Below are 26,703 nucleotides of genomic sequence, written 5' to 3' on the forward strand. Positions count from 1 at the left end.
GCTTGGAGTAGCACTCAGGGTGGCGCTTGCAGGCAGGGGCAGCACGTGGAACCAGTCAGGCAGCCCCTTCACTTAGGAGCTGGAGGAACATGCCGCTGCTTCCTGGGAGCCATGATTGCATGGACTTCCTCTGCCTCCGTCCTCCTGAGGGCAGCAGTGCCTGCACCCCATACCCTTTCTCATGCTTCAACCCCCTGCCCCAGCCCTGAGCCCCCTCCGGCCCTGCGATCCCCTCAGCCCCAGCCTTGAGCCTCCTGCTGCACCCCAACCCCCCCTCCCAGAACCCACATCTCCAGCTAAAGCCATCCTGCCCCCCAACCCCCTATCCCAGCACTACCTGACCCCTCACCCCCTGCACCCCAACCCCATCCCAGCACCACCTGAGCCCTCACCCCCCTAACCCCCTAGCTGGAGCCCTCCCCCACACCCAGTGCACTTGAGTTAGTAACTGAGGGTAGGGGAGAGCGAGGGACAGGGATGGAGTCAGCAGGTGGCAGAGCGGGGCCTTCAGTTTTCTGAAATTAGAAAGTCAGCAACTGGAGGGGGGCGAAGCACTCGTTCCCCCAGCCTGGGACGGGCCACGCGCCCCCTAGCGCTGATTGGCGGCGCCTGCGTCTCTGGCGCAATGAGGGTTCCTCCCCCCCCAAGACGAATGGGCCAGTTCTCCCGGCTCAGCCTCAAGGCGCATGCGTACTCCTTCTCCCTTTCCTCCTACGGGAGCAGGTGCATGCGCAGTCCACCTTCTGTTTTTGGTCACGCGCAGGCGCCTACGCACCTTCCGATAGTCTGGTTCTTAAGCGCCCACGCAGCGTCCATATCGCGTCGGAGAGCGCTCGTTCGGCCGGGAACGCAACAACGCATGCGCATAACCTTCCTGTCTCAGCGAGGCGCATGCTCAGTGCTTCCCCGCGCGGCCGAGGAACGACGAAGGCGGGACGTTCAGCCCACGCGGGGCAGTGCGGAGCCGGGACATGGCAGCGGCGGGCGGCGGGGCTTGGGCGCTGTGGTGGCGGGGCCTGACCCGCGGCAGGGCCGCTGCTCGCTGCGCAGGATTCGGGGCCGGCGGCGCCTCCCTCCTGCGGTCTCCAGGGCAGCTGCCGGGTAAGCGCGGGGCCAGGCCGTTATCTGCGCCCAGCCCGGCTCAGGCGGCCCCGGGGGCCGGGCCTGGGCGCGCTCTGCCCTGACGTGGGTGCTGCCCGCAGCCCCGGGGATTCACGTGCCGTCGCAGGGGGCTGGGTGCTTTGGAGGAGCTTTGTCAGCGCGTGATCGCTGTGACTCCCGCCTAGCCCTGCTGCTGCGGTGTCCGAACGCTTTTTGGTCCTCCAGGGTTGGATGTCGCTTGTTCTTGCTACTCTGCTACCAAAACCCGGCGGTTTTTCCCAGGAGCGTTTCATTTTTCCAAGTAGCTACCTGGGGTAGGCTGTAGCGTGCTTGGCCCACACCGCCAGCTGCCCAGGGTTACAGTCATAGCGCACGTCCAGACTAACCCGCGGCATCGGCGGGTTAAAATCGATTGCTCGGGGATCGATATATCGCGTCTAGTCTGGACGCGATGTATCGATCCCCGAGCGCGCTTACATCGATTCCGGAACTCCATCAACCCGAACGGAGTCCCGGAATCGACACGGAAAGCCGTGGACATCGATGCCGCGCCGTCCAGACGGGTGAGTACCTCGATTTTAGAAATTCGACTTCAGCTATGTTATTCCCGTAGCTGAAGTTGCTTATCTAAAATCGATTTTAATACCTAGTCTGGACGTGGCCTTAGGATCATTCTGTGTGCCCTGGCATGTGGAGCCACAGAGGTAGCAAGCCTAATCTTGATCTTCTCGTGGACTGTCGTGCCAATTGTTCCGCGAGCATACATACATGTAATGTCCTTTTCAGAAGTGCAGATCTTTCTCAGTGCATGGTGGGGATGTCAGGGCTGGAGGGCTCATGAGGAAGGTGTTAGGCCTCAGGCCTCAACTTGGAGACTGTTTCAGCCAGCCTTAAGAACATAAGAACGGCCATACTGGGTCAAACCAAAGGGTCATCTAGCCCAGTATCCTGTCTTCCAACAGTGGCCAATGTCAGATGCCTGAGAGGGTGTGAATGTAACAGGTAATCATGAAGTGATCCATCCTCTGTTGCCCATTCCCAGCTTTTGGCAAACAAAGGCTAGGGACACCATTACTGCCCATTCTGGCTAATAGCCACTGATGAACCTATCCTCCATGAATTCATCTAGTGTTTTTTTTAACCCTATTATAGTTCTTTTGACATGTAGATAAGGTCCAACCCATTCTGCCATTGCCTTGTCATCTGTTCATGGTCTAGGCTCAGCATGCCTTCCTGAGGATCCCACTGCCTTTGATGCTCCTCCTTGATCTGCGTAGACTTCCCCTAAGGTGCTGTATGCTGGGTTCAGCTGACTATAGCTTGCTTTAATAAATATTAAAAGCAGCCATGAGCCCTTAGGAAGCTCTTGTCCATGCTTTCACTGGAGCAAAGTTTGCAAGCCCTTGCAATAAAACAGTAAGGGGGAAACGTTAAGTTGTTCACATAGTATTTCTTGAGATATTTCAAATCTGTAACTCCAGGAAAATGGCACCAAAATGATCTGAAACAGACTTAGCTTATTTATTGCTTAAGTATTATCACCAGGCTGTACAGACAGACCCAGTAATGTTGTTCTCAAACTGAGTTAGCTAAATTTAAAACTCAAGTTCAAGTGCAATTATTTGTCTGGCCAACATCAGTAGATTGTTGTCACCTGTATAACTGTTTCTGAAATCAGTTGAAATATAATTTAGTTTGTGCAATCCAACCATATTGTTTCAGCAGAATCTGAGTTCTGAACCAGTTTAGCAAAATCAGTCTGTGAGCCCGTTGGATATAGAGGCTGTAGAGAACTTGATTTTTGAATAAATTATGTACCACTTAAACTGGAGCTACAACTGTGAACAAATTTAACTGATTTACTGGTAGTTATTCCGCTTCCCACATGGGACTATCAATACCAGTACAAACTCTTTTTGTACTGAGGTAACTGCATCCCCACTTACACTGCTAAACCATACCAGTATAGTTTAAGTGGTGCAATTTTCTAGCACTGTATAAACAAGGAGTGTAAGAGTATTGGAGTGTTCCTTTGGCCAAAATTCTTTTTCCTTTCCTCTCCCTTGTTTTATACACTCGTCTCCCATAGATATGTGTTGTGCTATATACTGGGAGTGGAGGTGGTGCTCCCTCCCCAGCCCCTGCTGGGCAGAGCTGGCCCAAGCCTAGCCAGGCCTTGCTCCCCTCCAGAATAGAAATCAACTATGCCAAAGGTCCCCCTGCCCACTAGCCAGTGCTAAAGCCCCAAGCCTGCCCTTTCCCTTTCTGCCTGCTGGACCCTGGAGTTTTCATGGAATGTTGCAGGGGCTCAGAAAGAAAAAGGTTGAGAAACCCCTGATGTGGGTGATTTGTCTAATGTTAACTAGGCCCTCTGACTTAACTGTTCTAATATGTGCAAGACAATGGAATTTTTTCAAACCTCGGTAACTTGCGGATAGTGGAACAACATGAACTATAGGAACCATTTGTGAGTCTGCATTGGCAAAAATCCCCCAAACCACACTGAGGAATCTGTACCTATTTAGCAGATGATAATTAGAAATTATCTAAGTATACTCTTTTCCAAGCAAATGCACATCTGACAGACTAAATGCATCATTATTGTACCTCCAAGCAGAAATAGAATAAGAGACAGAAAAAAAGACGACCACAACAGAGAGATACTTATCTTCACTGTATACCATGAATTTTAAACAGCGTTGTTCATAGTGGTAGTATTCATCTTAAAAGCTTGGAGGACAGGAATGATAAATTATCAGAATCCTACTGGACAGAAATGGCATGCAAACGTGATAGCCTTTTGTGCTGCACACTTTCACACATGTATTGTTCCAGATGCAGCCTTCAGTTCAAACATACAGGTGACTCCAGCATTCAGTATCTCCTCCGTCACATACCCTCTGACTTTTTAGTAACTGGATTCTTGCTCTTATGGTATGTGGAGAGAGAGAACCAGATATTTTTGCTTCAGCTTTTTAGCTGACATGATAAATGTTGTCTTTATCTGAGAGATCAGTCTGACAACTCCAACTAAAATGCTGGTTTCATCCTGGTTCTGTGCAATAAATAATGGCTCCAAGGAATCATTATAGTCCATCATGTCATCTTAGGTATACTTTTTCTATAGATGACATTGGAACTAGAGAACTACATTTAAATGACATTGAACTGATCACTCAGTTTCCTTGCTTTTATGGGTTAAGCTCAGTCCTGAGCCAGTTTCTTTGTGTCAATATTTCAGCAGTTGCTGAAAAGTAACTGTTCTTCCCATTATTTAGGGTTGGGATACCTAGTAATGGAGTCATTATGGTTTAATAAAATGGTGTCAAAACCAGATCCCAGTTCTTAACTGTTTGTCACTTTTTTTCATAGCTTAGTGGTTTGAGCATTGGCCTGCTAAACCCAGGATTGTGAGTTCAATCCTTGAAGGGGCCATTTAGGGATCTGGGGCAAAAATCTGTCTGGGGATTGGCCCTGCTTTGAGCAGGGGGTTGAACTAGATGACCTCTTGAGGTCCCTTCCAACCCTGATATTCTATGATCTATGATTTTTGTTGCAATATCTAGACACACAATGTTGAGTCCATGATTTATCACCATTTTGGAGGAGAGACCCTTAAGTTTCTTGCAACTGCCTTTAGTCTCCATGCTACAACCCCATTTCACTCAACATTGCCATGTCCAGTAATAACCAGAAGGGGTTAGAGCTACACGGGAAGCTTCTCCCATCAGGAGTAAATCTGCTGCCTTTAAAATACACCTATTCCTGTGGCCTAGGGAGCTTTCCCTTTATTAGAATGCATTTCTTGAATTTAAAAATTGATGGGTTTTTTTGTTTATTTTTTGTTTCCACTTACTTTTGAGTGAACAGGACATGAAAATTTGGCTTTAAATCTCTGTTGAAATTTTCCCTTCCCTATTAATCATAAGCCTTTTATATTTAACTGGTAACTTGATCATCCTCTAAACAGCAGCTCAACCAGTTACTTTCCTTGTTGTGTTTGGGGTTGGTTCTTTCTGCTAAACAGAAAAGCTTATTGAAATACCTTCTACAGTATTATTTGATGCTTTATCCAGGTGCAGTGGGACTCTTGAAAATATTGTTTTATTATTATTAAAATAACTACTATATTAAGACTTCATGGGGAAGACTGGCTTCAGTCTGAATTTAAAATTGTTTGACCAGAAGTTGAGTCCTCTAAGTATGACAGTGACTTCAAAATATTTTTAGGATATTTGTGGTGTGTACTCTTCAGTATCTCCAGAAACTAACTTTGCCTTTGTGTGTGTGATTAATCTGGTAAAATTTTCACCAAAAATAATCATGTCATTTTGAATCAGCAAATTTGTCAACTTACAGAAATTATCTAATGTCAGTGAGTTCATGGGAGCATACTGTTGTTTACTAACGGGTACATCTGTGCTAGCTCTTAACATTGGGCGCTGGGGTGGATTTGTACTACTTGGATATTTTTCTCTAATATAAAGCCAGCCCTTTATACTGAAATATTTTTATGATAAAGGATTTTAGTTTTTGGAAAGCCCATGTGGCAATTCTGTCTTTTCATTGAAGCTTTTCTGAGCTTCATTTTATTAATTTTGAAATTAAATCTAGATAAAACTGCTGTTGTAACTTCTTAAATAAGTGATGGATTTCAGTCTCTGATTGAAGTTCTTGTACAGCAAGAAATGTACTTGAACTTGGTTTTAAGAGGCTGGTTGTCTAACTACAGTATTGCTAGTAGAGGGGTATAGTTTTTTTTTAATTCAGAATTATCATGTGTGTCAGCATTTGTACGTAACTGAACAGTTATTTCAGTTAAATACAGTTAACTTAAGTAACTTAGCTAAGGTGCCCTGAGATGGAATAGTCAATTACAAGCAGCTCATTGTTGATTCTAGAATGGCTTAAGGATTTGAAATGAGGTGCTTGGCTATCACTACTTAAAATTTAAAGCTCCCGAGGAGTCCAAGGATCTGAATTTTGTTCTTTACTGATTCAGAATATTAAAATTACAAAGGAGAATGTGAAAAATGACCAGTATTGAAAATGCTCAATTCATTTGAGGAACCAGAAGAAGAGGCATGAGGTCATAATACACATTGACTGAAATAAAACCCCTCAACTTCAAGGACCTAGCTTGAAAAGTAGTACTATTAATACATAGCAAGCGTTTTTTTCTGGCCATTGATAAGATCAGAATGACAGAAAGGGTCTGCCAAACTTGGTTTCTGATCGCACAAAGCAGACCTGCCACTGGCAAAAGCCCAGTGGGGGGAAATGATGCAGGCAGTCTTTGTTGTATCAATAATGCAAATGGTCTAGACAAGTGACTGTCATTTTAGTGTTGGCATAATAACTAGATAGTGTCTCTGTTGGTTGATAACCATTAAACACATGATTTGCACCTAAATGTATCCATTTTACTGAACTTGATATTTTTTGCTGACCACGAGGGGACACTATCTATATGCGCTCATTTAAGCAGTTATATAGAACTTGTTAATTTTTAGCTTTATGATATTAGAAAATGATGAACAATGTATTTCTTATTTACTAGATGATTAACTTTTCACTTATGATTTGGGTAAAGCTGTATTTGGATAAAAAATCAATTAAAAATGCACGAAGATATTTTACAATTTATTTAATCAAATAAAACTACTATAAAATTTGCTGGTTAAACTTTTTTTTTATCATAGAGTATCAAAACATGTTTTGATTTAAAATGAATATGTTTATTAAGCAAAGCAAGTGTTATTTAAACTTGGTGAATTAAACTTATTGTTTCAGGTCTCCACATGTCCTTCAAGATTTTTAAATTAGTAAGAGAATAAGATCTACAATTAGTTTTATGCACAGTTTGAAAGAGGAAAACAAGCGTTGCTGTTTTTTTCAGTTCCTGGTTTTGAGAGAGTAAGAGTTTTAACTCTGAAGGAACTAGTCATTGAACTGAACTAACTGAATATATTGAAATGAAGAACATATTGTCTCTACTGTGGCGGAAGAGGCTACTGCTGTCAAAAGCTGGTTTAGCCCTTCAACAAACTGATTCTAGGTGCTTAGCCAGTGACTCCCACCAGTTCAGTGGTTTGACTTTAAAACTTCCGAAGCAAATATGTGCTGCTTAATGCAATTTATTGTATTTAATTTAAATGATTTTATGATATTGTAGTAAGTTTAGGCCTTAATATATGTTGTCAATTTCAGATTTATTTTTAAATAGCTTTATTTTTTTTAAATGAATTTTTGTATTTAATTTGAACTAAAAAAAAAAATTTAAAAAATGTTTACCCATCTGTAAAAGAGATTCCATGTCAGATGCTAGAATTTCACACCTTCAGTTTCTTGTTTTATTGCTATAGAAGCCCATGTTATGCAGATGAAGAACTGAGTAGCAAATTTAGAAAATGACATTTTACGAGAGCTGTACTGAGCAATGAAAACCCAGCTTGTATCCAGCCTCAAGCCTGTTTGTTTCAAACAGTAGTGTCTGTACACCAGGGATCGGCAACCTTCGGCATGCCAATCTTGGCGCAAGACGAGGGATGTGCTGGCCGCCACTTCCCGCAGCTTCCATCAGCCTGGAGTGGTGAACCACGGCCAGTGGGAGCTGCAGTTGGCCGAACCTGCAGACGCGGCAGGTAAACAAACTGACCCGGCCCGCCAGGGGGCTTACCCTGGCAAACCGTGTGCCAAAGGTTGCCTATCCCTGCTGTACACCTACAAATGACAGGAAGACCAAGTGTCAATTCTAAGTGTGTGTGTGGGTGGGGGTTGTTTGGTATTTTTTAATTGGGCAACTTGAGAACATGTGTTCAAAGACTCCAGTAGGTGAAATTCTAAGACTTCTAGGTTTTCCTTATTAGTAAGCTGAAAAAAGAGAAAAATGTGTTAGATTTTTTCCTTGTTGATACATATCGTTGAAACTGTATAAGTAGCAGCAATTTAGGAGGGAATTATGAGTCTTGGGAAAAAAACTGTTTTAACATACAAATTTCTGATTGCCCCATTAATATTGAAGTATCAATTGAAAAGGAACAAAATAACTAGCAATAGTCTCCAGACTAAGTTGGCATTACTGCAATGATGTTAGTTGCACTACCAAAGTTTGACTAACCTTTTATTTATTGAATTTCTGTTGGGCTCTCAGTACAGTAATGTTACTTCCATGTATTGGTTTTCTTATGGTGGAAAAACCAAAGCTTGTTTCATTGTTCTCACATCCTCCCAACCTATCCCCATTCTGTTTAACACTGATTACAGTGAGACTCTGGGCAGGAGATGGGCTAGGTTTGTAGTTCTCTATAGAGGATTGGTGCCTTTGATTGTAATTTGTTTCACACCTGTGTCACCATGTAAACAATAACTTTTCTTCTTAAGAGTAATTTTGAAAAACATACTACTTTGGAATAGCAGAGAGGCAAATAATAAGGAAGCACAAATAAATAATTTTAAACTAACCAGATCACTAAAGTTATTGAGGAAATATGAAATTAGTAATCAATCAAGATTCAGTAACGTTCAGTTGTGTGAAAACCCTTTAAAAACCACGCTTCTGATTACAGAGTGAAACTGTTAGTATTGCATGACTTGAATATCATCTTGCTTTTTTCACCCAGATAGCTGTGTGGTCCCAGAAGATTTGAAATTGTCCTAATAGATAGTATTGAACATAATTGCCAAACTCTGTTGGGATTGAGTATTTTACTTAAATTAAAATATTTTGTTTCAAGATGATTTTTAATGTTTTTTGGTATCTTATCCCAAGTACTTAAGTATTTCTGATGATAATTTTCTTTATAAAATGTCTTTTCTTGTGTTTTTAAAGCGTGCAGACAGAAGTCATCAGTCAGTTTCCTTAGTCGACCTGATCGTCCAAATCTAGCGTATAATAAGATAAAAGGCAAGAACCCAGGTGTTGTCTTCCTCCCAGGCCTTCATTCAGATATGAATGGGCAGAAAGCAGTTGCACTCCAGGACTTCTGCAAATCTCTTGGTCATGCCTTTGTAAGGTACAGTCAAGAAGATTGGTTAGATAAGCTAGCATGAATTATAGTATAGCTGCCAGGAATGAGGAATTCTGTGAAAATACGTCAAAGATGCTGAAAATTCCTCCCCCGCTTCAGCCTGTTAGATTGAAAGCATGCAATATAAGAGATAATGTCCGCCTCTTGTGATGGTGTCACCGTCAATCTGTATCTGAGATATGTTCATCTTTTCTGTGCAGAGGTTATTTAAATCAGTAAAATTAATTTTTCAATACACTTGCAAGACTCACTGAAATTGTAATGATCTCTTTTCTAACTTGAGTGATATGCTTCATGAAATAGTAAGATTATCAGCATAAAAATGAAAAATCTTTGAAATGGGAAATCTTCACTTATACTATGGTTAATACATATAAATTAAATAGTTACTACATGCTTAAATTCCATCCTGCAAGGGGCACCGTGTTGGACTCCTGCTTGGAGCCTCTGGATTTGGGCCTTAGGACAAAGCTCTTGTTTTAGCTTTCTTATAGAATACTATTTGTGATGACTCAGCTGCTAACTCTTATGAATGCAGATTAGTGTCTATTGGTCAAGCATCTTGAGTGGGTTTAAAGGAGTGTACCTAGTGAAATGAATTGCATAGTACAGATGAAACATTATTTAAGAAGGTACAGAATGTAATAAGGATGTACAGTCTCAGTACTTGACAACGCATTTATGAACCATGTGTATGATATGAAGGAGACGCTTGACTTGGAAAATCTAAAAATGAAAAAATCATGTAGGTCTTTGTCTCGTTCTTCAAGGGCAGTCCTGTCCATATGTCTGAGTTAAATTTGGTTTTGCAGATTTAAAAAGCTAGTTAGTGCATGGGTACACTGCATCTCCTACTTGTCTGGTGCTCCCAAATACCTATGTATATGATTTGGTGTCCGAGAGTAACTTTCTCCTTAACTGAAATTTCTGCAAACCTCCATAATTATGAGGTATGTTGTCTCTTGCAGTTGTTTAATTCTGATTAACAGTGAAGAGTATTGTTCTTGTTCTGTGTAGGTACTGTCTGATGCAGTTTGTTTTATAAGTAATATTAAAATTTTATCTTGACTATTAACTTGCAGATTTGATTATACAGGATGTGGAAGTTCAGATGGTAATCTTCAAGAGTGTACGGTTGGAAAGTGGAGGAAGGATGTTTTATCTGTACTAGATGAACTCACAGATGGACCACAGGTTATATTTTATTTTTAAATATAGCATAAGCTGTTCTCCCAAGTTAAAGCATTATATAGCCAGAAATACAGTTTAATGGTCTTTGTGAATGATCTTCTATTAAAAAAGAAAAGAACTACCTTTGTACTCCTTTCCAGTTTGAGTTGTTTCAAATGGAACAAAAATGTATCAGTCACGAAGTACCTTACACAGGGATGGAGGTGCTGATCAACAAGCTAATAGCAATGGAAATAACATTGCAGAACAACCCTAAATGGAAAATAAAGTAGATTAGGTAATGAAACAACTTGGGGAGAAATCATTTTAGTTCAAGACAGAATAAAGTCAAAAAGTCAGTGTTAAGCTGTCCATTGCATAGATACCATGGCAATGGATGCTTTCAAATACTACATACAGCTCAGTTTAAATTAATGAGGAAGTTCTACTAAGTAATTACATCTAATATAGCTCAGAGTGAATATTAAAACTATTGTAATGTGTTAAAACTTGTTTTGTGTGTTTTTGACTTTTTTATTAATGAGCCTTTACAAGGCTCATTTCTTTAAAGAAAGAAACATCAAATGTTAAGCACTTCCACAGCTGGAAAAATAAAAAAATAAAAGTACTTGATGCTCACCTACATTTCAGTTCTCGTTTTGTTTACAGTGGGTCAGTCTGAGAAAGCAATAACCTGCCCCACTGAACAAAAAACAGTAGTTAAATGCCAGATCTTGTGATGCTTACTCAGGCAAAATTCCCATTGGAAATGACAGCAGTTCTGCTGAGTAAGGGCAGCAGGATTATGTCTCAGGTTTAAGTAGCTAAACAAAACTGAAAATATTTTGATTTAAAAAACAAAAAGTAAATTGGTAGTTTAGATTAAAAATAATTTTGTGTGTTTTGCTTTTCAAATCTTATTTTAAGATTCTAGTGGGATCCAGCTTAGGTGGATGGCTGATGCTTCATGCAGCAATAGCTCGCCCAGAAAAGGTGGCCGCTTTAGTTGGAGTAGCTGCAGCTGCAGACTATCTTGTAACAACTTTTAAACAACTTCCCCTTGAGGTAAATGCCAACGGCTTTTAATGTTCTGTTATTGCAAATTTTGAAAACTTACTGGTGTGAAATCTCTTTATTAAAATTTTTCATTGTATATCTTATGGTTAAATAAACTGTAAAAGTTGACGTTGAGTTAACAGCCTGCAAAAAGTGAAATTTCTGAGTAAAATTGTCAGAATTAGTTAAAATGAAGACTTCTTACAGCCACCGTATATAGAAGCCTTAATTGTGAACCAGGGACTCATTGTGTTAGGCACAGCAGAAGCACAAAAAAAAAAAAAGATCATACCTGCCCCAAGCAACTTAAAATCTAAGTATAAGAAGAAGAGACATCAGATATATACAGATGAATGGAGTACAAAGACAGTATTGGTAAGCATAATAGGCAGTGGTCACATCACACCAGCAATCTAACTGTTGTCAGGATTTTATAGGCATCATGGCAAAGAGTTCTGAGGAGGGTTATGAAAGGGGATAAGAGGTAGGTAGCTTTGCGCTTTTTACCAAGAGCACCTTCCATATATGAGGAGCAGCATAGGAGAAAGCAAAAAGATGCTGGTTTGAAAATTTAACAAGTGGCCCTTTGAGGCTGGTAACATGGACTAATCAGAGGCAGGAATTGACATTTCAATAGTGAATGAGAGATGATAGGTAGGGTGGGGATAAGCAGTGAAGACAAGTAGCTTATATTTGATAAGATAGAGAAAAGGTAGCTGGGCGGGTGCACGGGAAAAGAGTGGTGATGTGGTCAAAGCAGCAGACTAAGAAAATGATATTTGAAGAAGCATTCTGAATGGATATGAATGGGGCAAAATGCCATTTGTCAGGGCCAAAGGGAATGATGGTGCAGTAATTGAGATGTGAGATGATTAGGGCTTGGATAAGTCTTAGCTTCATGGATGGATAAGATGGTGGTTTTTTAAAGATGTTGTGCAGAAAGAAGATCTGAAGGGAGAGCCTGACTGAGGACCTAGAGAGAAGTCTGAATTAAATGACTTCTGGGATATGGGTCTGAATGACAGGCAAGATGATTGAGCAAAGAGTTGGAAAGGGTAAGGTAAGTGTAACTATTCTATGTCAAAGGCTGGAAAGTAACTTCATATACCAAAAGGACTGTGACAGATATGGCAGTTTCCTGCAATATCTGTGGAAGATCTTGCTGCGTTAAGTTGAAATAGCTTTGGAATCCTTTGTGTCATGAATGCAAAGTTGATGTATGATTTTTGGGATTGTATGTGACATCTCTTGGGGAAGAGATGGGGCCAGTGTAAACCCTGGAGAAGTGTAATGCGCTTTAAAGGACTGTTTCAAACTATATGCCAGACAAAAAGGAACTTTTGGGAGAAACCATGTTAAGTGGGTTTGCTAGGAAGTACCTGGAGGGAGGTGAATGCAGGTTCCCATCCCAACCTTTTTGAAACTATGCCCTGAGGGGAGAACCATTGTCTGACTGATTGTCTATTCGTGGTCTCTGAAGACCCAAGTGAAAGAAAGGTGCCTGTTCAGAGTAAAAGCTTGTATGAACTTGAAACCACACACCCTCTGGTGGGGTTTTAAGGACTGATGGCTTACCAGAGCCCTCCTTAGAGTTGGAGGTAATCTCTGGTATACATATTAGCCTGCATGTATGTTTTATTGTTTTAATAGGTCTTCTGTAATGCTTTCATCTTATGAGTAAATGTGCCTGTTGAGGAAAAAGCTGTGTGGTAACTTGTAACTATGGCAATTACACTGTTTATAGCCTCTGAGAAAGCAAAGCAGAGACACAGACCTGTTTTAAGTAGTCTGTCTTTCTGGGGAATTCACAGTGAAGGCAGGGAGCTGTGCAGCCTGGAAATACCCCAGTCAGGAGCAAGAGAGATACAGGTCTCTCCACAGAAGAGGTAACAGCTGAGGGGTCTGGGAGCCTAAAATGGGTGTCCTTGCTGGACCATAGAGTGGGAATACAGATGCAGTTGTGACAACTACTGTTAAGGTTGCAAATTAACTTTCATTTGAACCTGACTTAAATTTGGTAGGTTAGATCTGGGGTTGAAGTAGGATTTTTCTGCATAATTTGAAATGAACTGGATTTGGACTCCAAATTTGATACATTAATTATTGAAGTGTTCATCTGTGTGCCGAACTGTAGTGTAGTAGCTTTTTGTTTCTTGCTAGCGATACCTTTATAATATAACCTGATCTCAAGAGTGGAGGGAGGGAATGTCCACCAAAAAGCTTTGGGGTGGGAAGGTTTGGTTTTGGTGGGCTTCCTAAATGTGTCTCTTTTTGTGAGCCTTAACTCCTGCATACTCAAAGAATTTCCCCAGGAGGAAAGAAAGGCCTCAAATCATCTCCTCCTTCCTCCCACTGGTAGCCCCCCTACTTTCATCAGGTCCCCTTCCTTGATGACTTCTTCATGAGGTCCAAAGGAATGAAGCTCTGAGCCTCTGGAGACCTGAGGGAAGTCAGTTGAGATTGGAGGGTGCAGGGGTCTTCGGCTGGGGGAAAGCAGATCGGGTAATATTTCCACCTTTCCCTTTGTGAGGACCTCCTGAGGTGTGATAGAGGAGAGAGCTCATGGCAAGCCTTTGGAGGCCAATGAGTGGACATGAGTGGCTCATGGACAGTTAGTGAACTCTTCAGAGCCGTAGTTGACTTCACAAGGAATAAAACCAGTTGTGGGTTGTAGGGGAGCTGCTGACTTTTTTGGCTAGGTCATGGCTGAGAGGCCTGCTGTGTGAGAGCCCTGAACAGCTGAAGTTTGTGGGAGGGAGGTACAGATCAGCTTCTGAGGTTCATTGTGGGTGTTTTCCTCCTGCAGATCTCTGGGGGGTTACAGGAATGGGTCAAATATACCCCTCTTACTCCTTCTGACCTCAACTTTGTAAGAGTTTGGGGTTTTTTGTTTCTTTGCACTTAGTAATGTGCAAAAAACAGAGTTAAGGAGTCTGGTTGCCTTGTTTAATAAGAGTGAATCACATTTGTCTGGAATATTCTTTTTCTTTTCTAAACAGGTCCAAAAAGAAATAGAAGAAAAGGGTGAATGGAAGCTCCCAACAAAACACAATGAGGAAGGATTTTATTGTTTATCATATGAATTCATTAAAGAAGCAGAAAACCACTGTCTATTGAGCAATCCTATTCCTATAACCTGCCCTATAAAACTTATCCATGGCATGAAAGATGAAGATGTTCCATGGAAGGTATCCATGCAAATTGCAGATGATGTTGTCAGCACAGATGTGGATGTGATCCTCCGCAAAGTTGGTCAGCACCGAATGAATGAGAAGGATGACATGAAACTTCTTGTGTACACTGTTGATGATTTAATTGACAAGCTGACAACCCTAGCATGAGTTGCATGTTAGCACTAATGCATGAGCTTAACACTCAGATCTCTTCTGTGATTAACCAAAACCTCACTTTTTTTGTGGCAATGGAACACTGCTGAATCTGGAAGGATGCAAAGGTCACGAAAGAAAGGAAGTGGAGCTTTAACTTCTGTCTCCTTACCTCTGTTTTGTAAATAAAGGTGTTTTCTTAATGCTGCGTTTGCACAAATGGTAGAAAATGTGAAGAAAATGCTGCTGTTTGTTGGAAAATTTTCCCCCACTTTGATTTCCTGTGACTTTTTTTCCAAAAGTTTCCTACACTATTTTGTACTGAAACATGTTTATCTTTCTTACATTTGTGCCAATGGTTAATTTTTTGCTACTATTAGAACTGTACAGAACAACTTAATTTTTTAATTCCTTTTGACATTCTAAAATAAATATTGTGCTTTATGCTTTAACATTATTCCATTTCTGAGTTCTGAAACTTGTGTGGGAGCATTCCAACCCCAAATAGGTACCTGAAATGTTCAGTTAAATGCCCCTAGAAATAGAATAGGGGAAAATGCAGCATAATAAAGCTGGCTTCAAATATAAAATGGAGTTTTAGTACTGATATTAAGCCATAAAACAACTGCACAATATCTTAGAGTCCTTTGTGCCTGGGATAGTGATGAGCAAGTTCGATTTTTGAGTTGCTCAGAATAACTAAAAACTGAAACTTCGGTTCTACAGATGTCTTTCTAAGCTCATTATACCAGATGAAAAGTAATCACATGATCATTGTTCTAGGGTCCGAAGGTTTATCTCTACCATCGTATTCTATAAGAGCTGTAGTTCACTTACACTGAAAGATTTAGATATATCTGCATTAGTGAATATATTTAATCCTATTAAGGCAGAGTGAAGCAAGGAAGCAGGACTGCCCAACATCCCTTCCTAATGTCATGCAGAAACTTACATACACAATAACACTTCTTTAAAAAGCTGTATGCCTTACTTGATCTTGGCATATCAGGAAATAATACTTTTCAACATTTATGGAGCTTCCTATTTGTAGAATTGGTTATTTGTGTAGCATGAAAGCCTACTCAACCAGTCAGTTCAGCTATCTCTGTTTGTGATACTTTGACTTTTCTGCAACAAATCCATGACTTAGCCATACTTGTAAATGGGACATACATCCATTCTAGGAATGGTTTTTATTTAGCTGTAACTACCTTTCCGTAATATTTACAGTTGTGGGAACACTAGTAGAAAAGACAGCTGGATGCATTTGCCCTGGGTGAGGTAACCCTATTGACCATACTTTGGTTTATCTGGGTTTCTCCCTATTGATTTCTTGTTACAGAGGGGTGGAAGGTACCTTAGCATGTGTATATAAAAATGAAAAGGGAAGAGGGGCCATGGCTGACTCATTCTTGCCTTTGAATGGAACAGTTAGTAACCAAATCAACTCAATAGACATCAAACCTAAGCAACGTAATAAATTGCAAACCTGAACAATTTACAACTGAAACAAAAAGGTGGGCAGTCGAATGTATCTACTGAGAATATAAATCACTCAGTATCTGTATCGTGTGGATTAAGTTTCAAATGTTGCTTAGTTACTCATCCAGAAATGAACCCTTGTCTATGTGTATGAATTGCAAGATGAGCATATCTAGATGGGAGCCTGGAATTGATTACCAAACTTGAGCAATGTTGCATCTCAATCATAAGCAAAATCATTTGGCATTTACTGGTTTCATTTAATTCAAATGGTAAACTTCTCCATTATGGTAAACTGAGACTCAAGCCACTACAGGGACAAGTTATTAAGGAGAATTTCACATGATTATCAAGCCCCTAACATTTTTAACGTGGAGATTTTACTATTACTTTAGCAGGAATATAGGGACTTCTGAATGACTTTATTTTTGAAGTGGGGTTTGTGTGCATGTAGTTCTCAGCAGTATACAAAATAATACAAGCCTCATAGGTTTCAAAATTGAGGAGGAGAGATGAAATAAATAAAAAGAAGTTAGGATACGTGCATCTTTTACTTCATGCTTTTCATGGTTTTATAGACCTCTATCTTATCCCACCTTGGTCATCTTTTATCCAAGTTGAGCAGCCCCAGTCTTTAATCTTTCCTCGTATGGAAGTTATTTCATATGCCTAATTGTTTTTGTTGCCCTTTTCTGTACCTTTTCCATTTCTAATATCTTTTTTTGAGATGGGGTGACCAGAACTGCATGCAGTATTTCTGGAGTGGTTGTGCCATGGTTTTATGGAATGGCATGATAGTTACTATCATCTTATTCATCCCATTCCTAATGTTTCCTAACATTGTTAGCTTGTTTGCTGCTGCACATTGAGTGAATGTTTTCACAGAACTATCCATGAAGCCTCCAAGATCGCTTTCTTGAACGGTAATAGCTAATTTAGACCCCATCATTTTGTAGGTATAATTGGGATGATGTTTTTCATGTGCATTACTTCACATTCATCAACATTAAATTTCAGCTGCCATTTTTTAATCCAATTTTGTGAGATCCCTTTGTAACTCTTTGCACTTTGCTTTGGACTTAATTATCAAGTAATTCTTTGTCTGCAAACTTTGCCACCTCACTGTTTACCCCTTTTTCCATTCAACGTATGAATATGTTGAACAGCACTGGTCCCAATATAGATTCCTGGGGGACACTGCTATTTATTTCTCTTCACTGTGAAAACTAAGCATTTATTCGTACCCTTTGTTTACCATCTTTCGACGAGTTATTGATCCATTAGAGGATCTTCTCTCTTATCACTGCCTACTTGGGTTAAGAGCCTTTGGTGAGGGAGCTGGTTAAAGGCTTTCTGAAAGTCCAAGTACACTATACTCAGTGCATCACTCTTGTCCACATGTTTGTTTAACCTCCTCAAAGAATTCTAATAGATTGATGAGGCATGATTTTTCCCCTTACAGAATCCATCTGGACTCTTCCACAACAAATCGTGTTCAACTGTGTGTCTGATAATTCTGCTCTTTATTACAGTTTCAACCAGTTTGCCTAGTACTGAAACAAGGCTTACTGATCTGTAATTGCCAAAATTGCCTGAGGACCTTTTAAAAAAAAATTGGTGTTATATTAGCTATCCTCCAGCCATCTGGTACAGAGGCTGGTTTAAATGATAGGTTACACTCCACAGCTGCACATGCATAGATGGGTTAAAGTAGCATGGGAGGACAGGGTGGAGAAAAAACTGGCACCTTATTTATGTTTGATTCTCCAGCTAAGGCTATCCTATTGAAAATAATGGTGGGATGCCTAAAGGAAAAATGTTACTGTGGAGAGAAGCTGCCTGCTGAAGGATTCCTGATACCAGAGAGATTTACAAGCCGCTGATTATGATGTATTTCAATAGGTTCTTCAAACTTGGCTTGGATGGATGCCCTGTTTTACGGTGAAGTTTACCACTCACATGTTCTTAGCTGTGGCATCTGTTCTCCATCTTCCTTTACATAATCACCTAGACAATGAATATTTTTAATGACCACCTGCCTAAATAAATTATATTTTTGCTACCTTTGTAGAAATATTGTGCGCTGACACTCATCTTATGCATTTTATGTTTAAAAAATAACCCAATGTCAGTGATATAAAAAAAAATCATTATTTGAACTATTGTAGGTATCGATTACCTTCCTATTCTCTCTGTCAAACAAAATTCACCTGCTTTCGTAATGATTATAATTTGTACTACATCATTTCTTTTTATTAGTCTCCCTGTCCCATTTGTTGCCAGATGCAAAGTATAATTTAAGAGCATGTAGCATATTAATTGGATCCAGTTTGCTGTACAAGAAATCTAATACACTTAAATCTGCACACAGAATTTAAATCAACAGCCCTGGCTAGTACTTGTTAATCTCATTTTTCAGACAGTAACCCACATATCTCTGCTTCCTATCTCACATTCTGTTACATGAAGCATTCAAAGTTTCCTTAGTCTAAGTATTATTAATGATCCAGGGATCACTTAAAGTTTCAAATTGGCTTTGTGGCCTATTGAAAAATGTTCAGGGTTTCACATTTTGTCACACATCTGATATTCAAAGTGAAATGAGGAGTCATCCTGTTTCCCACTCAGTCCTTGGCCTTCCTCCTCCAGCGAGCAATGTTACAACTTACTGTTGCTTGGGGTAGTGGGTTTTTGAAATGTGTATGCTTATTCAATAGGAAATAGACTGAAAGCAAAAAATTCACTTTGCAGTCATCAGAATATCTCCATTTAGGTGCCATTACTCTCGGCTGGATTTGAATTTATTATTTGCAGGTGAAGTGTTTTAAAACTCCAGTAATGAATATTTAGACCACAACCAATTTTATGTAGCTAGGACATACAGAGGATTTAGATCAAATATATTCCCTGTATTTCTGGTGAAAATGGTTACAATTACTTAGTTGTCTGAGTAGAATCAGTTTCTTTCGAAAGAAAATTCTAAGAATTTCATTGCCCTTCTTATCTTAAGAACTATCACCCTATATGCCTGCTCTCTCATATCTATAAACTCTTTACAAAGGTGATAATGAACCAACTCTTGCAGAGTCTCAATGAACAACAGCTGAGAGAGCAGGAAGGGTTTCGAAGAAATTTCAGCATGATCGACCATATATTTACCCTTAGCCAGCTCCTAGAAAGAGCGAGGGAATACAAACTCCCACTGTGCATTGCTTTCGTCAACTATGAAAAGGCCTTTGATAGCATTGAGTTCAATGCAATATTAAAGGCGCTTCCAGAGCAGGGCATTAATACGCAGTACATCAATGTGTTGAAGGAAGCAAATACTGGCTGTACAACAGACATTACTCCCCTTCGCATCCCAATCAAGAAAGGCGTAAAGCAAGGAGATACAATTTCACCAAAACTTTAATGCCCGCCTTGAAACGGTTATGAACAAGATCAATTGGAGGAGTGGTGTTAATATAAATGGAGAACGATTATTTCAGCTCAGATTTGTGGCTGACCTCATACTAATTGCCAAAAGCACCAACCAACTGCAGAGCATGCTACGAAGACTCAGCAGGAAAAGCAGTCAGGTCGGTCTAAAAATGAACCATTGCAAAACAAAATACATGTGATCAGATGCCTTACAAAAAGCCCAAATAACGGTAACAGGAGAAGAAATTGAAGAAGTGGAACAGTATGTATATTTGGGCCAAAAAGTTAATATGCACCAAGGCATGAACAGAGAACTCTCACGAAGGATTCAGGCAGGATGGTGTGTATTTAACTCCATCAAGGATGTCCTCAAAAGAAAAATCAACAAGACCACCCATACAAATATCTTCAACAGTGCTGCCAGCCATGCTGTATGGCCGTGAAACGTGGGCACTGACGAAGAGAGAAGAACAGTGGCTGTCAGTAGCTGAAAGGACAATGGAATGAGCTATGTTGGGTATTTCCCTTCTGGATCGTATCCCAGATGAAATTATTAGAGAACGCAGCAGTGTGAAAGATACTGTCATAGAAAGCAGATATGATAAGATACAATGGGTAGGCCACATAGCACAGTTCATGGACAATAGGTGGACCACAATCATTACTGAGTGGTACCCGCAAGAACAGAAAAGACCACCTGATCGGCCTCCAAGAAGATGGGCAGATGACATTGTTAAACGTTTTGGACTAACATAGAGAAAAAAGGCAAGAATGCGAGAATGGCGGATGTGTTGTGATCGGCGCAATCTTAACAACAGCTGAAGACCAATCGATCCAGGTGATCCAGGTGATTACCCTTAGTCTCCTTCAAAATCAATGTTGGTCATCTTAAAAGTTACCATTTGGGTCACCAGGTTTAAAGTGCTGTTTTTTCAAATGTTCTCAGCTTCTGGCATTTTTTATTAGGTTTACTGGGCTCATTGATAATTGACTTCACTGCAGATTTATCTGAGCTACGAATGGTGTCCCAACAACACAAAGGAGCTCTGGACTTTGACAGAGAAACTCAGCTGGGGAACCTTGCAGATTTTGATTAAACTATAATGTGTATGTTGTAGACACTAATAAGGGCTTGTCTTCACTACTGGGGAGATTGATGCTGCCACAATTGATGTGGTGGGTGTCGATTTTAGCGGGTCTAGTGAAGACCTGCTAAATCAATGTAAGAGTGCTCTCTGGTCGACCCCAGTACTCCAGCTCCCCAAGAAGAGTAAGGGAAGTTAACTGGAGAGCATCTCCTGTCAAAGCAGTGAAGATACTGGGGTAAGTTGACTTAAGCCACATCGTCTCCAGCTATGTTATTCAAGTAGTTGGAGTAGCATAAATTAGGTTGAGTTATCCCAGTAGTGAAGATTTCACTGACTTCTGACGTCAGCTCTGGTCCTTGCCTCTGGTGTCTGGTCTCTCAGTGCAGTTCTGAGCCTGGGCTTCCAATTCCTGGCTTTTGATGCCTGCTCTAACTACTCGGCCTGAGAGCCCACATCCTGGTCACTGAGGACTGGTCCCTAACCATTTTTATTATCTGTCATCCCCACCTATCATTCAGTGTGGAGAACAGTGGAGTGAATACCCTCCATGAAGGACTGTATGTGTTTTGCTAAGCGAATAACCTGCTATTGTTGATCATACACTGCAGGTGGAATGGCACACCTAACAGTTAAAGGAAAGCAGTAGTAATGAACAGTTATAATATAACTTGGGTAAATATGCATTAAAGAAGGAAACTCATTTTTATAGTTGTGAAGGCGTTAGTGACTGCAAGCCCTCACACTTTTCTGATATAGTATGCTGGAAGGATGATAGAATTAGGGACCAGTGCATGCTATGGATGATTTAATGCCTCTTTAACAAAATAATTATAATGCATAGAGTGGACTAGGCCTAAGTGTCTGGGTACTTCAGTTAAAGTCTTGGACAGGGAACCTAGATAGTTTAATGCTTTAAATTATAGAATAGGCATATTCTCACCCTGTACTAGAGTGTCTAGATTTACCTTTGACAGCTATTGTTTGAGGTTTTAGCTAGCATCCCATCAGTATTGGGGTTAGAGTGAAAATTAAGCTGTAACAGCCAAAATTTCCACTCCTTTTGAGTTGAAAGCACAAAGTGCTATGTGGTTTCCAACTGAAATAGAAATATTCTAAGATTCAGACAAAACTTTGTCCATTGTTCCTTCTGTCCAGCGTTAAATTTTAGGTTAACCTTCCAAAATGAAGTGTGTGAGTTGTCTAATAGTAATGTGACGTGAGTCACATCATAGGCAGGTGAAGTGACTTGTTTGTTCATGAGCTCTCCATTGGCTGTGTACATATTTAAACTAATACAACCAGCTTGGAGCCCAGCCCAGGATTGGTACGTAAGTGCTGCTCTGCCATTCTCTTCTCATTTCATACTCTCTGCTCCGCTCATGGGGAATATGGTATCTTCCCTAGCTGAACTGTAATGTCACAAATCAGCCAACCAACTTCTTCTTTTCTGTCGTTGTTGAATACATTTGCATACTGCCAGAGGATTGATTAAAATACATGACATATTCATTATAAAAACACATCTCTTTAAAAACAACTCAAATGACATCACAGCCAACAACATCAGAACTGTCCAGTAATTTTCTGTAATCAGATATGTTAGACCACTGAACACAATATACTGTGTGTGAGACTATTACTCGAATATTACGTCCAGTTCTGGTGTCAATACTTCAAAAAGGCTGTTGATAAAGTATAAAAGGTTCAGAAAAGAGCTACAGGAATGATTTGAGGTCTGGAAAATCAGCCTTAGTTTCTCACTGTAAAGAAGCTCAGTATAATTAGTTTATCCAAGATAAAGTTGAGTTGACTTGATCATGGACTATAACTACCTGCCTGGGGAAAAGACTTCTGCTAGTAAAAGACTCTTTAATGAAACAGGCAAAGACATAACAATATCCAATTGCTAGCAGCTAGATAACTTCAGCCTAAAAGCTGGACATTTTTAACAGTGAGGGTAATTAGCCATTGGAACAACATAACTAGGAAAGCGGGGGTTTCTCCTCTACTTGAAGAAATTAAATCAAGACTTGGTTATCTTTGAAAAAGGGATGCTCTAGTTTAACCTGAAGTTACTGGCTTGATGCTGGAATTACTGGGTGAAATTGTCAAGTATCGGAGGTGTAGCTGTGTTAGTCTGGATCTGTAAAAAGCGATAAAGAGTCCTGTGGCATCTTATAGACTAACAGATGTATTGGAGCATAAGCTTTCGTGAGTGAATACCCATTTCGTCAGACAAATGTGTGAAACTGCTGAGCTGTATAATTCCTGGGCTGAGATCAGACTAGATCAGTGGTTGGCAACCTTTCAGAAGTGGTGTGCCGAGTCTTCATTTATTTAGTCTAATTTAAGGCTTCACGTGCCAGTAATACATTTTAACATTTTTAGACAGTCTCTTTCTATAAGTCTATAATATATATCTAAACTATTGTTATATGTAAAGTAAATAAGGTTTCAAAATGTTTAAGAAGCTTCATTTAAAATTAAATTAAAATGCAGAGCCCCCCAGATCACTGGCCAGGACCTGGGCAGTGTGAGTGCCACTTAAAATCAGCTCATGTGCCGCCTTTGGCACATGTGCCATAGGTTGCCTACCTCTGCTATAAGTCTATAATATATAACTAAACTATTGTTGTATGTAAAGTAAATAAGGTTTTTTAAATGTTTAAGAAGCTTCATTTAAAACTAAATTAAAATGCAGAGCCCCCAGACCGGTGGCCAGGACTCGGGCAGTGTGAGTACCATCAAAAATCAGCTCGCGTGCCGCCTTTGGCATGTGTGCCATAGGTGGTTCTTCAAGTGCTTGCTCATATCGATTCCAATTAGGTGTGCGTGAGCTGCATGGACGATCGTCGGAAGAGTTTTACCCTAGCAACACTCGGTGGGTCGGCTGGGACACCCCCTGGAGTGGCGCGGTTATGGCGCCGGCAGGGCCGGCTCTAGCAATTTCACCGCCCCAAGCACGACGGCACGCCGCGGGGGGCGCTCTGCTGCTCGCCGGTCCCGCGGCTCCGGTGGACTTCCTGCAGGCGTTTCTGCGGAGGGTCCGATGGTCCCGCAGCTTTGGTGGAGCTGCCGCGGGCGTGTCTGCAGGAGGTCCACTGGAGCCACGGGACCAACGGACCATCCGCAGCCACGCCTGCGACAGCTCCACCGGAGCTGCCTGCCGCCCTCCCAGCAACCGGCAGAGCACCCCCTGCGGCGTGCCACCCCAAGCATGTGCTTGGCACGCTGTGGCCTGGAGCCAGCCCTGGGCGCCAGATATATACCCCTGCTGACCCAACGGCCCTTCAGTTCCTTCTTACCACCTGTGACGGTCGTTGGAACTGTGGAGCGCGGCTTCGCTGATCTCCACTTCCTTTGCTTCCTCGTAGTTCTTTATAGATAGTTGTGTCTATATAGTTTGAGTTTTTACAGTTATAGCTAGTTTTAGTTATTGGTATATATAAATAGTGTATATAGTTGCGAGGGGATTGAGGATTAGCCTCTTCCCTCCACCCCGGTACCGGGGCTCATGCCCAGGTCACCGGGATTTAAACCGTGCTCGGCCTGCCAAAAGCCAATGCCAACAGGGTATCCCCATGACTCCTGCCTCAAGTGTCTTGGGGAATCCCACCTTCTGGACGAGTGCCACATTTGTAAAGCCTTTAAGCCGAGGACGAAGAAGGAGTGGGACTTTCGTCTGAAACAGCTCCTCATGGAGGCAGCACTTAGTCCAGCACCTTCGGTACCGAGAGCTGAACAATCCACATCTGTGAGAAGCGCTCCTTCAGCTCCGGACTGCTCCAGTACCACGAAGGAGCCCTGGCACCGACCTTTGCCAGCACCGAAGTCGGCTCAGTGCCATTCCCTGTCCCCGCAGGCCAGGAAGCAACACAAGCCTCCCACTGCCTCGGCACCGTCCGCACCGCAGACGGAGCACCTACCCAAGACAGATCGCCCGCCACCGACATCTGCCGCAGCACCGCTGGCTGTGGCACTGTCGATTCCAGTCCCGCAAGGGCCGTCGAGTCCGGTGCCCGAAAGCTTCCCGGCTCACACTGTGGTCAAGCTCGCTCTTCCATCTACCCTGGAGACCTTCTCCACAGCAAGGGAATTGATTGCAATGATGGAGACCGCGCTGCCTCAACCCCCGGTACCACCGGTGCGGGTTATACAATCCATAGGCAAGCCTGCCTTTCTGAGGCCGCCCACCGTGGGAGTTGCTGAGAGGCACTGATCCCAGTCTCAGTCCCACCAACGATCTCGGTCCCGCCGACGATCCTGGTCCCGGCGCCGCTCACAGTCCCGACACCACTCTCCATCGTGGTACTGGTCGCACTTGCGGCACCGCTCAGCCTCCCGTTCACCTGCCTGGTACACCCGGTACCTATCCGGCTCCCGGCACCGTTCATGGCACCACTCATCTCACAGTCATTCTAGGTGAAGGAGATTGAGATCCCGGTCAACCTCCCAGCACCGTCACGGTGGTAAGTCCTGGTACTGTTACAGCTCCCGGTACTGCTCCCCAGTGCCGTCCTGAGAAGGACCAGCTCGAGATGTGGCTCCTCCTCAGGGTCTCTCAGCACCCCCTTGGCTTTTGAGACACATCTCTGTGTCGTCTCATGCTGGGACTGCTTACACACAGGATCGCAACTCGGACGTGCCCAGCCACACGTTCCCGGAGAGCCAAGGCCATGAGCAAGGTCACCGTCACTGGTCTTTCTGGATATCTTGGGCATACTACCAAGCCCAAGGTGCTCCCCCAGCTGCACCACGGTCTGCCCCATTGGAACATCGTGTGCCAGAGGCAACCGTAAGCCACCCCCCCATGGGTACGGATGAGGCTTCTGTACCACCGGCAGACACCCAGGCCCCACCTAAGCCTGACGCTGCCCCTCAGGAACAGGATCCCCCACAGGACCCTCTTGTCCCTGGCCTCTCCTCTTCCTCCTCACTAGATGAGGCGGCCCTCCTCCAATTGACCTGAGGGCTCATCAAGACCTTCTGCGACGGGTGGCACAGAATATGAATCTGCAGGTGGAGAAGGTCCCTGAAATAGAGGACTCAGTGGTAGATATCTTATCAGCAGACACCCCTACAAGAGTGGCCCTGCCTTTTATTCGCACTATACAGCAAACGCTGACACCATCTGGAAATCCCCAGCCTCTATTCCCCCCACAGCCAACGGGGTGGAGAGGAAGTGCATGGTGCCTTCCAAAGGGTACGAATATCTTCGCGTGTACCCTCCTCCTTGCTCCCTAGTGGTGCAATCAGTCAACGAAAGGGAACGTCATGGCCAGCAAGCTCCTGCTCCCAAGTCTAAGGAGGCTAGGTGCATGGACTTGTTGGGCGGTAAAATATATTCTGCATGGGGCCTCCAACTTAGTGTGGCAAACCAGGAAGCTCTCCTCAGTCACTACAATTACAATACATGGGAGTCTATGGGGAAATTCATGGAGCTGATTCCACAAGACTCCCGTCAGGAGTTTGCGGCCCTGTTGGAAGAGGGAAAGAAGGTAGTGAGAACCTCCCTCCAAGCTTCCTTGGACGCAGCTGACTCTGCGGCCAGAACTATGGCTTCAGGAATAGCGATATGACGAATCTCCTGGCTCCAGGTGTCAGACCTTCCACCTGAATTACAGCAGACTATGAAGGACTTGCCCTTTGAAGGCCAGGAGCTATTTTCTGAAAAAACTGACCCTAGGCTGCAGAGCCTAAAGGACAACAGAATAATTATGGGCTCTGTCTTTTCGGACCCCATGGTTTCCCAGTTCCTCAAGGGCCTGGAACGTTTGTACCCACAGGTTCGACACCCGTCCCCAGTAGATGGGAAGGGGGAGGGCTTGGAATGGATATGAGCAACACATCTCGAAGAACAACAGTTACCATCTTTTCTTGAGTGAGTAACCGTCTTTTCTTCTTCGATTCCAATTAGGTGACTCCCAAGCCTTACCCAGGCAGTGGGGTCGGAGTGAGATGTCACAGAATATAACACTGCTGAAACAAATGCCGCGTCATCTCTGGACTGTTGTACCAATGCGTAGTGTG

General features: G+C 42.4%; 1 protein-coding gene across 1 annotated transcript; it reads left to right on the forward strand.

The window, feature by feature from the left end:
* Positions 1 to 824: 824 nt before the first annotated feature.
* Positions 825 to 15,140, forward strand: ABHD10 (abhydrolase domain containing 10, depalmitoylase). Its single transcript, XM_050960899.1, is given in 6 exon segments — positions 825 to 955; positions 957 to 1,101; positions 8,933 to 9,116; positions 10,214 to 10,325; positions 11,229 to 11,366; positions 14,357 to 15,140. Coding segments are annotated over 6 exon segments (1,017 nt in total). The 5' UTR covers positions 825 to 859; the 3' UTR covers positions 14,699 to 15,140.
* The last annotated feature ends 11,563 nt before the right edge of the window (positions 15,141 to 26,703 follow it).

Source organism: Gopherus flavomarginatus, chromosome 1, assembly GCF_025201925.1.
Source record: "Gopherus flavomarginatus isolate rGopFla2 chromosome 1, rGopFla2.mat.asm, whole genome shotgun sequence".
Lineage (NCBI taxonomy): Eukaryota > Metazoa > Chordata > Testudines > Testudinidae > Gopherus > Gopherus flavomarginatus.